Source organism: Nicotiana attenuata, chromosome 4 (genome assembly GCF_001879085.1).
Source record: "Nicotiana attenuata strain UT chromosome 4, NIATTr2, whole genome shotgun sequence".
In the NCBI taxonomy this organism is placed as follows: Eukaryota; Viridiplantae; Streptophyta; class Magnoliopsida; order Solanales; family Solanaceae; genus Nicotiana; species Nicotiana attenuata.
The window spans coordinates 1,331,856-1,348,637 of record NC_031992.1 but is presented as its reverse complement, the minus strand read 5'-3'; the positions used below and the strand labels follow the sequence as shown (position 1 = coordinate 1,348,637).

General features: G+C 32.4%; 1 protein-coding gene across 2 annotated transcripts; it reads right to left on the bottom strand.

Moving 5' to 3' along the window:
* On the bottom strand, positions 4,579-10,565 carry LOC109224801 (probable serine/threonine-protein kinase NAK). Of its 2 annotated transcripts, none has more exons than XM_019389332.1 (6): positions 10,301-10,565; positions 9,768-10,108; positions 7,539-7,674; positions 7,279-7,415; positions 7,054-7,177; positions 4,579-5,561 (listed from the first exon to the last, which is right to left on the bottom strand). In XM_019389332.1, the coding sequence occupies exons 1-6, from the start codon at positions 10,368-10,370 to the stop codon at positions 5,086-5,088; spliced, it is 1,284 nt and encodes a 427-aa protein (XP_019244877.1). In that variant the 5' UTR covers positions 10,371-10,565; the 3' UTR covers positions 4,579-5,085. The 2 variants fall into 2 exon arrangements, with proteins under 2 accessions (XP_019244877.1, XP_019244876.1); XM_019389331.1 differs by having other exon boundaries at positions 7,279-7,418; positions 10,301-10,564.

Sequence of the window (16,782 nt, the reverse complement as noted above, 5' to 3'; positions counted from 1 at the left end):
TACTCTCTTTTTATTATAGTGGATTGCTCATCTTCGCCGTGGACGTAGGTCAGTTGACCGAATCACGTTATATGTTTGTGTCTCTTTTGGTAGATTTCTCTTTATTGTATAATTTATCGTCGTTCAAAGTTTGCTTTGCTAGCTTCTGCATGACACCTGATTTTTTCGGTCATAACACCTTTGCCTCGAGTCCTACGTGAATGCGAGATGCTTCGTCCAGCGGGCCGCCATTATTCTTTGGGTTGCTAGGTTGTAAATTAAAATGTGACTATAATCGCTTTCTCTATTCACTTTCGTCTCTTAATGATGACAAGATCAAATTGCATGTTAATTAAAGAGGGAATTTCAGGCTTTCGATCATGTTTAAACATCATGGTCTTTAATGTTTATTAATCCCTAGAGATTTACACAGTACTATAAGAAAGAGAACTTTACATCTATGGGCTTAATACTTCAATGATTAAGCATGCAGTTCCTTTTCTCTATTTTAAAAATTTTGGGGGTCAAATTTAAACTTTTAATTTAAGAACAGTATTAGTACAATATATACAACCTTTATTCCTTAAGGACTGCACACACTTTGACGCATGTTTCTGTAATTAGTAGACCTTAGCTTTGGGATTTGAAAAGTGATTATTATATATTACTTTCACTTTTAAATTAGAGAAAGGTTAGAGAATGTTAATTAAAATATTCATCATGTCATTATCTTCATAATTATACTTCCGGCGGCATCTCGAATAAACATAAGGGGATATGTATATATGAATGCAACATATGCATGTTCGAAATAGAAAGTTACTATAAAATTACTGAACATGTACACAAGGATGTAGAGTATGGCCATATATTTTCGTCGTGAAGCATATATTTATGTGTAAAATTCATCAAAATTGCAACAAATGGTAGGTCTGAATCCATAGTTTTAAAAATACAATGAATTCAAGGGAGAAATTCAAAAATAGCCAGATTTACAAGTGGTCGTTCAAAAATACCCAGTTTCAAAAGTAATCGAAATTTAGCCACTTTTCATGTAAACATAAATCTGAGCGAAAACACTGTTCAAAACCCGGAAAATACGCCAGTATATTATGCTGGAGTTCCAGCATAAGTATACTTGAACTCCAACATATTATATTGGAGTTCCAGGATAAGTATGCTGGAACTCCAGCATAATATGATGGAGTTCCAGCATAAGTACACTAGAACTCCAGCATAATATACTGGAGTTCCAGCAAAGTATACCGGTCCAGTATAATATGCTGGAAGTTCATACCCAAGTGCTCGAATCTCCAATATATTATGCTGGAATTTTCCGTGTGTTGGAGTTCCAGCATAATATGCTGGAAATTCATACACAGGTGTACCGAATTCCAGTATATTATGCTAGACCGGTCTCTGTTGTAGCAAAATAGTGGCTATTTTTCATTGACTTGGTAAACGCTGACTATTTTTGAATGACCAGTCCGAAAACTGGCTAGACCGTGCTATTTTTACTGAATTCAATGTTAAAAATCTTAAAAATTGAACCCACAAAATTTAAATCCTAGATCCGTCGCGGGTACTACATATACTTATATTGTATCCTAAAACACTATCACAAAAAAAGTTAGTAATTGTAGGTTTGGTAGCATTTAATATTCACTGATTAGAAATTTAGAATTTGGTTCCCTTGATTTTAGTTAATATCAAATGTAGTATGTTCGAGTATTTCGGCTTATTTACGCGTTCAGTAAATACTAAATGCACTAGAAGAAAAAAATAGGCGGATATTATAAGTTACTGATCACGTCCAACTTAAGGGCTAAGCAACTCCTCGGACAAGTTAAGAATATTTTAGGCAACTACTATTCCCTCCATTTTAATTTATATATCATATTTTTATTTTTATCCGTTTAAAAAAGAATAACACGCTCTTATAAAAATGATATTACATACTACTTACTAGTAAATTCTTGTGCTATGAATGCATAAGCAGGTAAAGAGTACATGTGTTGAGCTACCAAAGAAGTAATAACCCCTAAAGAAGCTAGAGCAAGGCCTAATTAAAAATGAAGCGAATTATTGATTGTGTCATAAAGACCCTTATGTCCACGCCCCAATCGTCCCCCCGGGGGAATATGTGCATTTGAAAGATCTTTCATACTGTGCCCAATCCCGAAATTGGTTGTATACATATGACCAGCAACGCGGCACACCAACTTGAAGTCTGATTTGAATATCTCTCTCTACCTTCACAAAACTTCTCGCGCCCTTCTCGTAGTTTTGACTTGCTCTTAGGCTACCGTTGACCGGCTTCGCGAGACCACTGATATTATTTTTGGGTAGGGTTTCCCTAGAGACGTGCTGTATAGGAAAGCATGTGTGTTTAGTTGGAATAATTAGAGGCCTGCCCTGCTTAATTGACTGCTGAAAAGACCGTTGATAAATGATAAAATTGGCACTCTCTAATCATTTCTTACTGCAATCAAAATCATTGTAATCCTTTTGAGTAATTTCCAAGCAAGTCTGACCCCAATACTGTTACTATGTTTAGAACGCATTCGTCTCCCTCTTCTAGGCTGATCATACTCTTTTTGGGAGATATTTTTCAAGTTTATAACTAGTTAAATAAAGAAAAGAAGAGGCAAGAACATGTTTGACATAAACATGATAATCTTTGGTTAAATCAATTAATCAGTTGTTAATTAAGGTATGTTAATCCTAATTAAAGCTAATAACTTCAGATCTAAAGTTAACAGTGCAATAGTGTGCATGAATCATCAAATATTAAATAACAATAAATGACAATAAATGTAAATAAGGAGGAAGATTCAGCCAATATTGAAAGAGGTGAAAGATTCTTCCTTCTCACAATGATGAATGACAGGAATGTGAGAGAATATTGAGCACTTTCTCGGTGGAAATGACAATAGATAATCTACAAGGATCGAATCTTTTAAGAAAGTTGTTCTTTGTATTTATCTCTCATACTATTTATATGAAATATTCCCAAAGAACCCTAAAAGGTACAAATAAAGAGAATATTCAATAGAATATTTCCTTTGATGATACCAAAGCTATACTAGTCGTTACTCCTATCTATGCTGCTCGACCTCGGCCCTGATGAACCACTCAGCGGTTTGTTCTGTTGACCACTGATCGACCTCGGCCAAACTGCCCATATTGATTAGCAGGTCACTCATGACAATCATCTCCGTGTATCGATTTTCTCTAGTTCGATTTTGACCCATACAAAACACACAGTGTTTATCATGCTTTATGCTAAGTTACACAACTTAGTTTAGACAAGAAATAAATATTATTACTATTTTAATATTAAATATATAAAAAATAAACAATATACTCACTGTGACCCCATGAGTGGAGTCTGTGAAGGGGGAGGTATACACAAACCTTACCCCTAACTTTTGAGAGGTAGAAAGATTGTTTCCGATAGTCAGTGACGAAGCCAAGAATTGCACGAAAGGTGTTCAAAATTTAATATACACATATAAAAATAATTTTTGACCTATATACACAATATAAGTTTCTACATACACCATAAATTTTTCGATGAACAGTGTTGGGTCGACCACCCTTCAATGTATGTGGCTACGTTACCAGTGGCGAAGCCACATGGTCACAAGGGCGGTCTATTGACCACCCTTCATCGAAAAACTGACTGTGTATATAAATAAAATGTTACGTTTTAGATGTATATAACACACATTGAATATAATTTGGAACTATCATTCAAGTGAGCTTGATGAGATTAGAAGAGAATACCTTGAAATGGTCCTTACTAACCCTGAAATCATATATTTTCTCAAAGAGATTTTTCGGGCTTAAAGCATCGTTTTAATCCAAATTGATTTTAATAATATTTTAGTTTTTATTAAAAATAATAATTTTGTTGAGTTCTTTATACATTTACTTCTTCGCATGTTGAACCCGTTTGCTGAAAATTCTGGATCCGTCACTTGTTTCATTGCCTCTCGAAGGGTAGGAAAGTCTTAGAAGTGAACTAACGCATATGTACAATGCAATTATATAAACAGAGTCAATCAATTCTGTCTCAATTGGGTCTATCTTGAAATTGAATGTGTCAGTGAGTTGGATTAATTGCCGCAACTAACCAAATAGTGCAAGAATTAATATTACAATCTCTTTGACTTTTAGTGGGCGATTGGACACAAATTGTAAAATTAAAAAAAGTGATTTTTTTTTAAGTGAAAATGGTATTTGAAAATTAGAGTTGTGTTTGGACATGAATATAATTTTGGATTGTTTTCGAATTTTTGTAAGTGATTTGAAGTGAAAATTTTGAAAAATAGTTTTTGGAGTTTTTCAGATTTTCGAAAAATTACAAATTACATCTTCAAGTGTATATTGAAAATTTGGTCAAACACTGATTTCAAAAAAAAAGTGAATTTCATTTTTATAGCCAAACGGCTTAGTTTATGTAAGGCAGAGTTGGAGATAATGCTATAAGAATTAATATTCGATCTTTATAACTAAAAATTAATGTTTATTCCAACTTCTACTTGCCTTTCTTGGAAGGAGAAAGAGTGACCAAAGGGTATACGGACAAGAAAGTAACAAAAGGCAAATCAATATTGACCTTAAGAACATGATACATGAAAAATGAAAATGATCACCCTACAAAATGAATCCAAAAATTAAAAATATACAGACAAAAGCAATACAATCATATCTAGTCAGTACAAAAAAGAAGTTACAAAAAGGAAAAAAAGAAGTCCATTCTTTTCTTGATGTTGACTATCATTCAGTCTGATACAGACATATGCCAGCTTTTTCATGATTATGTAAGACCAATTCAAAGTACCAACAGGTCTCAGGGGCCCATTTAAATGGGCTGATAAATTGGGCCTCCATTGGTCTAAAGTTGGATTGGGCCTATAGTGTATACAAGCCCACATATCAATTTCTTTCGTATTGTCCACCTTCGGACCGAGGGAATTGTACAACATAACAAGTTACAATTTGAATCGAAGAAAATGACCCTACAAATATTTGTTTATAATTTCTGTCAACGCTTAATATAAAGGTCTCATGTAACGAGCCATATAACCCTATCGAATTTCAGTAGCTTCGATTGATGGCAGCATGACGGCCTTGGTTTCCAATTACATTACCGCTACCTGTTTTCTTAACATGGAGAGGTGACCGATGCCCGTAATTGTTTTGATTACGATGATTTCCCGATCGTTGATCGTGGGCACGCGTGGCATTTTTATCTCTCGGCTTCATCTTGATCGCGTTACATTGTTCTAAACACTCCAAAATCTCTTCCATAGAAGGTCTAGTTTTAGGATCAGGCTCAAGACATTGTAGTATGATTTCTGCTATTTGATATGCAGCTTTTGATGGGTATTGTCCTTCCAACCTTGGGTCCATTATTTTCCTTAGCTTCTTTTTGTCAGGTAACATTGGTTTGGCCCATTCTACTAAATTAGTCTCCCCATTGGGCCTCTTAAGATCCAATACTCTACGGCCCGTTAGTATTTCTAGCAACACAACTCCAAACCCATATACGTCACTCCTCACGTACAAATGACCTGCCCAAAAAAAAAAAGAAATAATGTTCCATAAGGTATAGGAATCAAGACTTTTTTAATAAATAATAAAAAGGGATCGTTACACATATCCGGCCATATTAATTATTTACTTTTTCTAGTCATATATATAAATTATATATTGATTATACATAATTATATATATCTAATACATAAATTATGCACATATTATATCTCCACCAGCTATTTCAAATTTAAGTGGTTAGGTGAGCGCCTATTTAGGTTAATTCTTCGAATCAAATAGCATATTAATCAAGTTTTTTAAAAACTAAAATAAGGAATTTAATACCAACAAATGGTTGAAACCGATAAATTCAAAAATAGCCAGATTTACAAGTGGTCGTTCAAAAATAGCCCAGTTTCAAAAGTAATCGACATCTAGCCACTTTTCATGTAAAGATAAATCTGAGCAAAAACACTGTTCAAAACTCGAAAAATACGCCATTATATTATGCTGGAGTTCCAGCATAAGTATACTTGAACTCCAGCATATTATACTAGAGTTCCGGGATAAGTATGTTGGAACTCCAGCATAATATGATGGAGTTCCAGCATAAGTACACTAGAACTCCAGCATAATATACTGGAGTTTCAGCAAAGTATACCGGTCCAGTATAATATGCTGGAAGTTCATACACAAGTGCTCAAATCTCCAGTATATTATGCTGGAACTTTCTGTGTGTTGGAGTTCCAGCATAATATGCCGGAAGTTCATACACAGGTGCACCGAACTCCAGTATATTATGCTGGACCGGTCTCTGTTGCAGCAAAATAGTGGCTATTTTTCATTGACTTTGATAAACGCTGGCTATTTTTGAATGACCAGTCCGAAAACTGGCTAGATCGTGCTATTTTTACCAACTTTGCCGGTCAATATTAATAAATCATATAGTTATATATGTTCTTGGATTTTAGTATTTGAACGCTAAGGAGTTCACATTTTGTAAAGGTTGACGTTTTCACTAAGGCCAGGTCAAACTTCTAATGGGAACATAGAAAAATTTTTGGGGAAGAATTTTGGTTTTAAGAAGTCAAAGCTAATAGTTTGTTGTTATTTAAATCAAAGGAATAAATTTCTTTTAAGTAATAAAACTTTCACTATCGACTGACCCTTTTATTGACGGTGATATATAATTATTCGTTATAAATATCTGTATATTTTTTTCATCTTAAGGCATATAAGTTAATGTCAAACTTTTCTAATTATTTTGTTGTTGTGTTGGACGAAATTTAGGCAAGCTCATGTCACATCTTGATTGGGACCAAAAAGAGTTAGCTGACATGATTTATCAATTTATCTTTAAATAAGTCAATTTTCACAACAACAAAAAAAAAATTGTTGATTCGTTCACTATTTGTATACTTTAATTAAAATTTATGAAATTACATATATTAAGTGTCAATGGAATTAGGAGGAAAAAAATACGAGTGCATAAAATATCTGACTCGAACACTATAGTTATTAAAAAATTACCTGTGGCCATGTACTCGGGGGCAGCATAGCCATAAGTGCCAACGACTCTAGTGGTCACATGTGAGTCACCATTTACTGGACCCATTTTAGCCAGTCCAAAATCAGAAAGCTTAGCGTTGTAATCCTGTCCCAACAATATTTGAAACAAATATTTATCAATAATTATTAAAAAAAATGTAATTAATTAAAGAAGTTTTTCTAAAAAAGAAAAGAAAAGAAAATTACCGCATCCAGTAAAATATTTGAAGCTTTAAAATCACGGTAAATAACTTGCTTTTCTGTTGTGTGTAGAAAAGCAAGACCTTTAGCTGCTCCTATTGCTATTTTTAGCCTTGTATCCCACGACAATGCTTCTGCACCTTCTTCTAATAAATACAAAAAATAGTGTTATATTACATTTTGTAATAATTCTTTTTCAACAAATAGAATAATAATAATAATAATAATAATAATAATAATAATAATAATAATAAGAAGGTGCTTACTTCTGAAAAGATGACTTTCTAAACTTCCTTTCTGCATGTGTTCATATACAAGCAGAAACTCTTTTTCTTCCCAGCAATATCCGATTAATTTTACAAGATTTGGATGACTAAATTTTCCCAAAAACTTTACTTCAGCCTGCAATCCATATAATAAATAATTAATTGTCTATAGACAACAAACCTAAAATAGACAAAATGTACTACAATCAAACTTGTCTATAACAACAGTTCACTATAACGGTCAAATTTTCTTTGGAACCATTACGTATAACATATGTTATCTATAACAGTATTTTGCTATAGCAGTTAATTTTTTTTTTTAAAACGAGGTCGTTATAAAAAAATTTGACTATACTCGTTTAGCAATCACTCAATATTATGATGCAATGATTTGAAATTTATTGGACCAATTCAGTATTCCAACTTTTGCACCGTTGATCGACGAAGGCTTGCGTAGTGAATAGAAAACAAAGAACAAAGAAAAAAGGGGCAGTTTTTTATTTTAATATTTCCTAATTTTGATTTTTGTATGTGAGTTGTGACATTTCTTTTTCGTTACTTAAATTTGATTATTATATTTTCCACAAATTAATTGATAGTAGTAAGGAAACCACGTGGATACTTTGAAAGAGTCAACGATATTATCTTCACATTTTAGTCAGCCAGATTTAGACTGATCTTTTATTTCTTTACTTTTCTCAGATAAGGGACTGGTCAAATATTAGCTATGAGAAGAAAAAACCACATTTTAAAATTGTGAAGAAATTAAAAAGTATAACACAAGACTATCCGAGTTCATCATGTCAAGAAAAATCAATTTCAAAGGGCACATATAATATATTATATAATAATAATAATTAATAAAACTAACTGAATTTTTCAAATAAAGCACACATTTGACTGTAAATGCTTTATTTGATTGGTTTTAATTTAATTATCTCTGTGTTTGGCTTCTTTCCACTCAACGATTAAATTCCCATTGGTCGAATATGCCACGTATTCTTAGCTTTCATATTTCATAAACAACTACTCCATTAACTACTTGCTATTTTTAAATCGGGTCCCTTGTATACAAGTATCAGACACAGACATAAATAAAATACTAAACCCTAATTGTTTCGTATTTTTATTGCACGTTATGCACATAGGTCTTTAATTATATTTCCTGATTTAAGTTACAAAATTGGAAAACGAATTATATTAATTTGAAACAAGTCCGCAGTTCAAGTCCGGAACTACTAATATTTAATTTTATCCCTTAATTTGAACGATAAAAATAGGAGAAAGTGGAAGGAATTATTGTGATTACGATGCTTGGTGAAGAAGAAATACATGGACCACGCACCACCAAGGTGTTAGTAGTTTGAGATATTATCCTGATTATTTTATTACAAAAGTTTATTTGCAAACACATATTATGCATATATTAATTTAATAAAAATAATCATTTTTTACCGTGTGATAACATGGTCGAAATATCACCAACTTTAACCAGAAGTCTGGATTTTAAGCCCCTAATAATAAAGGGCATTTGCATAAATGTCCTTCTTTTTAATCACTTTTTAAATTTGTCTAAATAACATAAACTTATCAGACTAGTTTTAAAGGCAAAATTTATAGGATTTAAAGTGCAAATAAAAATAGCACGGTCTAGCCAGTTTTCGGACTGGTCATTTAAAAATAGCCAGCGTTTACCATGTCAATAAAAAATAGCCACTATTTTGCTGCAACAGAGACCGGTCCAGCATAATATACTGGAGTTCGGTGCACCTGTGTATGAACTTCCAGCATATTATGCTGGAACTCCAACACACGGAAAGTTCCAGCATAACATACTGGAGATTCGAGCACTTATGTATGAACTTCCAACATATTATACTGGACCGGTATACTTGCTGGAACTCCAGTATATTATGCTGGAGTTCTAGTGTACTTATGCTGGAACTCCATCATATTATGCTGGAGTTCCAGCATACTTATCCTGGAACTCCAGTATAATATGCTAGAGTTCAAGTATACTTATGCTGGCTAAATTTCGATTATTTTTGAAACTGGACTATTTTTGAACGACCACTTGTAAAACTGGCTATTTTTAAATTTCACCCAAATACTTGGTTGGAAATCTCATGATGCAGCCCGTTTAACGAGCTGTGCTCATTAGTCGGACCAATAAATTTCGAATATAACCAAAATACATTGGAAATTAAAGCAAGGAAAATAACAACAAACCTGCCATTCCTTGAGACCTTGTTCACTATCAGGATTTGACTTTTTAACAGCAACTGGAATTCCAACTCCAACTTTAGAAGGAGCAAATGTTTTATTATCAACCCATCCTTTAAATACAGTACCAAATCCTCCTTCTCCTAAAACTGTATCTGGTCTAAAATTTCTCGTTGCACTCTTCAATTCTGCTAGTGTAAACATTTTCAAGTTTGGAGTAATAATTTTCCCACTCGCCGGCAGTACTAATTCCTCTTTTTCCGATTGATCTCCGCCATCTCCGCTAGGCTGCGCCACCACCGCCCTTTTGGTATTACTTGCCGGAGCAGCCGTATGTTTCTTGATCACTGTCGTAGTAACAAATTTATCATTTTTTTTGTATAATCAAAGGAGAAAAAAAGCTACATATATAGCAGTGGCTAGGCGCATGTAGCATACTAAAATTTTAACTAATATTAAATGTTGAACCGATGATTTCAAAAGAAATTAAAGATTGAATCTATAAAATTTAAATTATGAATACGCCATAGGGTAAATACCTGGAGGAGGGCTAGAAAACTTCTTAGAGCTAGGAAGATTATCAACAGGTTTAGGCCAGCAATTTCCCATTTTTTCTTCAGGTTAATTTCTTTGTTCTTACCTCTAATTAATATTTTGATAAGAACAAGTTGTGCTGCAGCTACTAATTAATAAAAATATTTTTTATGGTATAGTAGCTGGTGTAATTTTCTTGAGGTTGTGATGTGGCTAATTTCTTAGAAAGAGAGAAGAAGGAAAGAGGAAAGCTCGTTATGTCTAAAATGAAAATTGGAAGACGTCTTTTATATTCACACTGCATACAGAAGAACAAAGACTATAGATACTTTATTGTATTAATTTATTTTATATAATTTTTGCTTGGAGTCTTGGAACAACGGTAAAGTTATCTTCGTGTTTGACCTATAGATCACGTTTTTGAGCCGTGAAATTAGCTACTGATGCTTGCATGGAATAGAGAAATGCATATTAAATGTACTTATAATGGTGTTCAATTATCAGAAACCAAATTTTCAAAAAATTGGTTGAAAGATGGCATTTAGATCAAAATATTATTTCTTTTTCGTCTGAAACCTTGGCATATATAAAAACTATACTCCTCCTGTGGAGAGCTAATGAAAAAGAAAAAACAAAAAGATGATTTTTGTTTTTTAACAGTTTGGGAAATGGAAGCTGAACTTCCCTTTGGTTCTCCCCGAAAACGTCCTTCCTTTTTTTAGCCCATTTTTAAGGAATTCAAAAAAAAATTGGAAAATTCAAAAAGAAATATTTTATAACTCTAAAAATTTTAAAAGGAAAAATAAAATTATTTCGAAGAGTTTCAAAAGAAACAAAAAATGCTTACATACCACTCTTTGAAGTGCGGCCTTTTCTAAAATACTGTATAAACACGGAATATTTCTTACACTGGACTGCCATTTTACTTTTTATTTTATGGGGTTATTCAATTGTCTCCTCTCCACCCGCCCCCTCGTCTCTTGCCCAATTTTCTCTAAGGAGATAAGATGATAATTAGACATGAGTGTCGTCAATACTTCAAATTTTAATTCGTCAATACTAATATTGCATTTAATGTTAACGTATTATAATATGTTGTATGACTTTTTCAAAAAGATTGCATGGACATAAAAAAATAAAAAAGCTTTACCTTGGAAAATACTATTTTCTAGATAATGTAACATTTCGAAATCAAGAAAATAGAAACATGTTTTGGTTGCACTGAGGGGCGGCCTTTCCATAAAGCAAAAAGCAATTGCTTTAGGCCTCACATTTTTGGGAGCCCCATATTTTACATCTAATAGGTTCTGTATAGGCTTAAAAAAAGATTTTGTGTAGTGAAAAAGTTTGATTTATTAATTCTTTAACAAATGTAGATAAGAAGGATTTGCAACTGCTATGATTTTTGCCAAGAAAATTACACTTGAAATGAATATTGAACCCGAATTTCGTAAGAAACGTATGATATATAGGAAGTAACAATTTGATGAGAATGTTGATAATAAAATTTCAAAATCTTTTGAAGAGCCCTTTGAAGTTGATTACTTTATACATAGTAGACAAGGCTATTTTTTCACTTCAAAATAGATCCGAACAATTCGAAGCATATGAAAATATTTTTGATTTTCTATTTAGCGGTAAAAATTAAGATCATTAGACGATGAAAATTTTAAAATATATTGCTTTAATGTTGAATGTTCCTTAAAGCATAATAATCAATTTGATATTGATGGTTTAGATCTATTTTAAGAATTAAAATATTTTTTAAAAAATAGTACAATTAGAAGATAACAGTTTAATTGATACACTCGGTCAAATAAAAAAATTTAATTCTTTTTCCAATGCCTATAATACTTATGGAATAATGTTAATAACTCTTGTTTCCGTCGTTTCAACAAAAAAATTCAAAAATTAAATTAATAAAATCTCAACTAAGATCAATAATGTCTCAATAAAAGTTAAATGGATTAGCTATTGTCAATTAAGGAAGACTTATTAGAAGTTATTGATTATAAGAAAATTATTAATAACTTTGTATCTAAGAAATGCTAGAAAAATATACTTCAAATAAATAAATATTTTAAAAAAAAATATTAAGGCCCCTCGTAAAGTTTTGCTTTAGGCTACAAAACTCGTCGGGTCGCCCCTTGTTGCATTTGTACTATAGGTAGTTGAAATTGCACCAAACGACCAAAAAAAGAAAACAGAAACACACATGCAAATTGCAACGAAAATAAATTACTAATTGTATATGATACAATATATTATATATATATGCTTTCAACAAGAAAACCTTGACTTTTATTTAACGCTGGCGTTTTAACCAAAAAAAAAAAAGGAAGATATAAATAAATTATAATAGCAGTATTTTTTTTTTTTGCTTAAATAAGGTGCCTGTATATAACTTTTCTAATTAAAAGAAGGTCAACGATACCGCGTTACCCACGTAGAAATATAGAGAAGCAAATCTTTTGCATCGATCTCATATTAGTTTTTGTAGGGTAATATTACTATATTCGTTTTTGTTGTATCATCTAAAATGGAAAGAATATGTCAGAACTTAAAATCTAGCAGAGTTCCTTTGGAATTAATAGAAATACGAGAATTAAACTCCCACTAAATCCAGAAAGCATATTCAGTTATTCCACTTGAAAATACAAGGGCCGGTTACTATATACCTCAGTTTCAATTAATGTATATGAGTTTGATTTGTCATTATATATGAATAAGGTTTTTGAATCTTGTGATATTAAATTAAAGATTATTATTAGTTAAGAATTCTTGATCAACAAGAAGAAGAAGTAGACTGTTAGAGCGAGAAAGAGAGGAGACGAAGATGAAAGAGAGAAGAAGAAAGAGCTTGATTTCTTATTCAATCAACTGAACTCCCTTGTACGTAAAGCTACTATATATAACTAATTAATGGATTATACAATTAATAATATTTTGTTAGAAAAATTATAGAATATGGGGACGAAATAATTAGGCCTTGATAGTGTAGTCACTGTCCTTAAGGAATTTAAGCCTCCCAATTTCGTTGCTGCAGGAATTATGACAGAATTCCTCCAGGATTCTACAAAGTCTCCGAAATTCGAGTACCAACAATTAACTCGAATTTCCACTTGAACAAACTTTGTGAAACTGAAGATAGCAGAAAAAGAAGAAGACAAAAACTGTTGTTTTTTTTTGATGATTTTCGTTTTGGAGAGGAAAGGGGTATTTATAAACCCTTTAGGTGTTTGTTAGGATTAACAGACTCAACCTTTGCCAATAGGCACCTTTTAAAAATCAAAAGTCACCTTTTCAAAATTAAAAATGTTTTAATAATTAAAACGTTTTTTTTTATTAATTAACAAAATTAATAGGTGACTAAAAGAAATAAATTTTGGGCTATTTAATTGGCCCAAGTGCCCAATCTTGACTATTAATAATATAGCCAAATTCTAGTTTCCCTCCAAAACATCTTTAAAATATTCAAATCATGTAAGACAAAGATGTGCTTTTAAACACTTCTTCCTTTCTTTCTTTTTCCAATGAGGGACAAAGCACCTCTTCTCAAATACTCCCATCAAAACACTAACTAATATAATAATCCCCCACTTAGTTAGTGATTGATGTTATTTATAAGATTCATGCGTATAGTAGGTATCTTTCGATTTAAACCTACTACTTGTATAAACTATTCAAGACCTTGTAGAAATTGATGGTTAGATTAAGTTCTATTAAACCACAATTCCTATTTGACAAGACGGAAAATCTTTATACACATAAATCGTACCAACTTCACAATTTGTTCACCGTGAGTTTTAGCACCCAATTATAGCCTTGTGCTACTTCCTGAATTCATAAACACTTATCAAGTTTTGTATTCCAAACTTTGATTGAAGCGGCACCACTTCTTGTGTTTACATAGGTGAAGATTTAACCATATCCTTAACACGGACTTCTTTAGTTCCTAAACCAAACTCTGCTTCTTCATTAAGAGTATTTTTATACTCATCCTCCTTTTCTAGGTACTAATTTCCCGTACCTGCTATCCGTCACAACTATAACTTGTTATTACCTTTTAAACCTTTAATATTGTTAAACAATAAGAAAGGTAAGGTTCCCGTTACTAGTGACAAATTTAAATTACCTTAGACCCATAGCACTTGTTGTGCTTATTATCATATCCCTCGCGAGTCCTTTAGTGAATGGGTCAGCAAGGTTGTCTTTAGACTTGATGTACACAACAGTAATAATTCCATTCGAAATTAATTGTCTTATGTACTCATGTCTTAAAGCAACATGTCTAGATTTTTCATTGTATATTTTGCTAAATGCCTTAGACATAGTTGCTTCACTATCACAGTGCAAGAGAACAACTGGTATTGGTTGTGGCCACAACTTTATATCTAACAATAGATTTCTCAGCCATTCTGCCTCTCTTCCTGCAGCTGCTAAAGCAATAAACTCAGATTTCATTGTGGAATGAGTAATATACGTCTGTTTCTTAGAAGCCCATGAAATTGCTCCTCCACCTAAAGTGAATATCCACCCAGACGTTGACTTGTTATCACCAACACTAGTTATCCAACTAGCATCACAATATCCTTCTAACTTCGAAGGAAATCTGTTATAATACAAGGCAAAAGTTTTTGTCCTTTTCAGATAACCAAGTACCCTCACTATACCTTTCCAGTGATCACCACTTGGATTGTGTGTATATCTTGATAATTTACAAATTGCAAAGGCAATATCTAGCCTAGTACAATGCATAGCATACGTTAAACTACCAATTGCACTAGCATAGTCTAATTGACTAACAGATCTTCCGGGGTTCTCAACCATCTTTGCTAGAAATATCAAATGGAGTATTAAATTCTTTAATACCCAAATGATTAAATTTGGAAAGAACCTTGTCAATATAGTGAGACTAACATAAGGCAAAACCCCCACTATATCTTTTAACTTTAACACCTAGGATAGTATCAATTTCTCCCAAATCTTTCATTTTAAATTGAGAATTTAAATACTTCTTAGTTTCATTTATGCCTTTCATGTTAGTTCCTATGATTAGCATGTCATCAACATAAACACATACTATCACTCCATAGTCCTTTGTGAATTTGGAATAAATGCATTTATCTGCTCCGTTATGTTTAAAACCATTTGATAATATAACACTATCAATTTTTCATGCCATTGTTTTGGAGCTTGTTTTAATCCATACAAGGACTTAACTAATTTACAAACTTTCTTCTCATTTCCAGGAAGCACAAACCCTTCGGGTTGCTCCATATAAACTTCTTCACCAAGATCACCATTTAAGAATGCCGTCTTAACATCCATTTGATGGACATTTAGATTATATATTGATGCCAAAGAAACAATACTCTTATTGAGGTAATCCTGGCCACAGGAGCATATGTGTTAAAATAATCTACTCCTGCCTTTTGTCTAAATCCCTTGGCTACTAGTCTAGCTTTAAATGTTTGTGGAGAACCATCAGTATTGTATTTTCTTCTAAAAACCCATTTACACCCAATAGGTTTAGTATTAGAAGGTAAATCTGCCAATACCCATGTACCATTTGATAAAAGAGAATCCATTTCATCATTTACAGCTTCTTTCCAGAAAGAAGAATCCCGCGAAGCCATAGCCTCACTATAGGTTTTAGGATCCTCTTCAAATTTAAAATAATGAGTATTTTATTTAATGCTTCATCTCTACTTCCTTCTACTAAAAAGACTAGTGCTTGAGAAGAAATAAAATCAGAACCTATATTTTTTTCTTTTCTAACTCTTTGGCTTTTTCTTGGTTCTACAGGAGATTCAATTGCCTTTCTTTTATTGTTAGAAGAAGAACTAGGTTCTGCACAATTTTCTTGATTTACTGCATTATCACCAATGTTTGCTGTATTACCATCTTGTTTAGTAATTTCTGTATCCTCATGTGAATTATTAGAATCGCCAATAAACTTTGTTTCCAAGAACTCAACATCTTTAGATTCCACAATATACTTAGACTCAATATCCAATAATCTGTATGCCTTTGAGTTTTCAGCATATCCTACAAATATGCTTTAATTACTCTAGGTCCTAACTTAGTCCTTCTATAATAGGCTAAACAACCCCATACCCTTAAGAAATTTAAGTTAGGTTTTCTTCCTTTCCATAATTCATATGGTGAAACCTTAAATTTCTTTGAAGGTACTCTATTATGCACAAAACAGGCCGTTAATAAAGCTTCCCCCCACAAATTCGTTGGTAACTTTGCATGTAAAAGCATGGCATTAACCATATCTACCAACGTTCTATTTTTTCTTTCAGCAAGACCATTTTGTTGTGGGGTATATGGCGCACTAACTTGGTGAATCAAACCATTTTCTTCACAAAATACAGAAAATTCATTGGAAAGATATTCGCCTCCTCGATCACTGCGTAGGATTTTAATCTTCTTTTCCAATTGATTTTCAATTAATGCTTTGTAACTCTTAAACATATCA

Coding starts and splice junctions, on each gene's coding strand:
- LOC109224801 (XM_019389331.1), bottom strand. CDS start 10,370: ATGGGAAATTGCTGGCCTAAACCTGTTGATAATCTTCCTAGCTCTAAG. Junction 10,109..10,300: donor GTTTTCTAGCCCTCCTCCAG/GTATTTACCCTA, acceptor TTACTACGACAG/TGATCAAGAAACATACGGCT. Junction 5,562..7,053: donor CCCCGAGTACATGGCCACAG/GTAATTTTTTAA, acceptor TTTTTTGGGCAG/GTCATTTGTACGTGAGGAGT.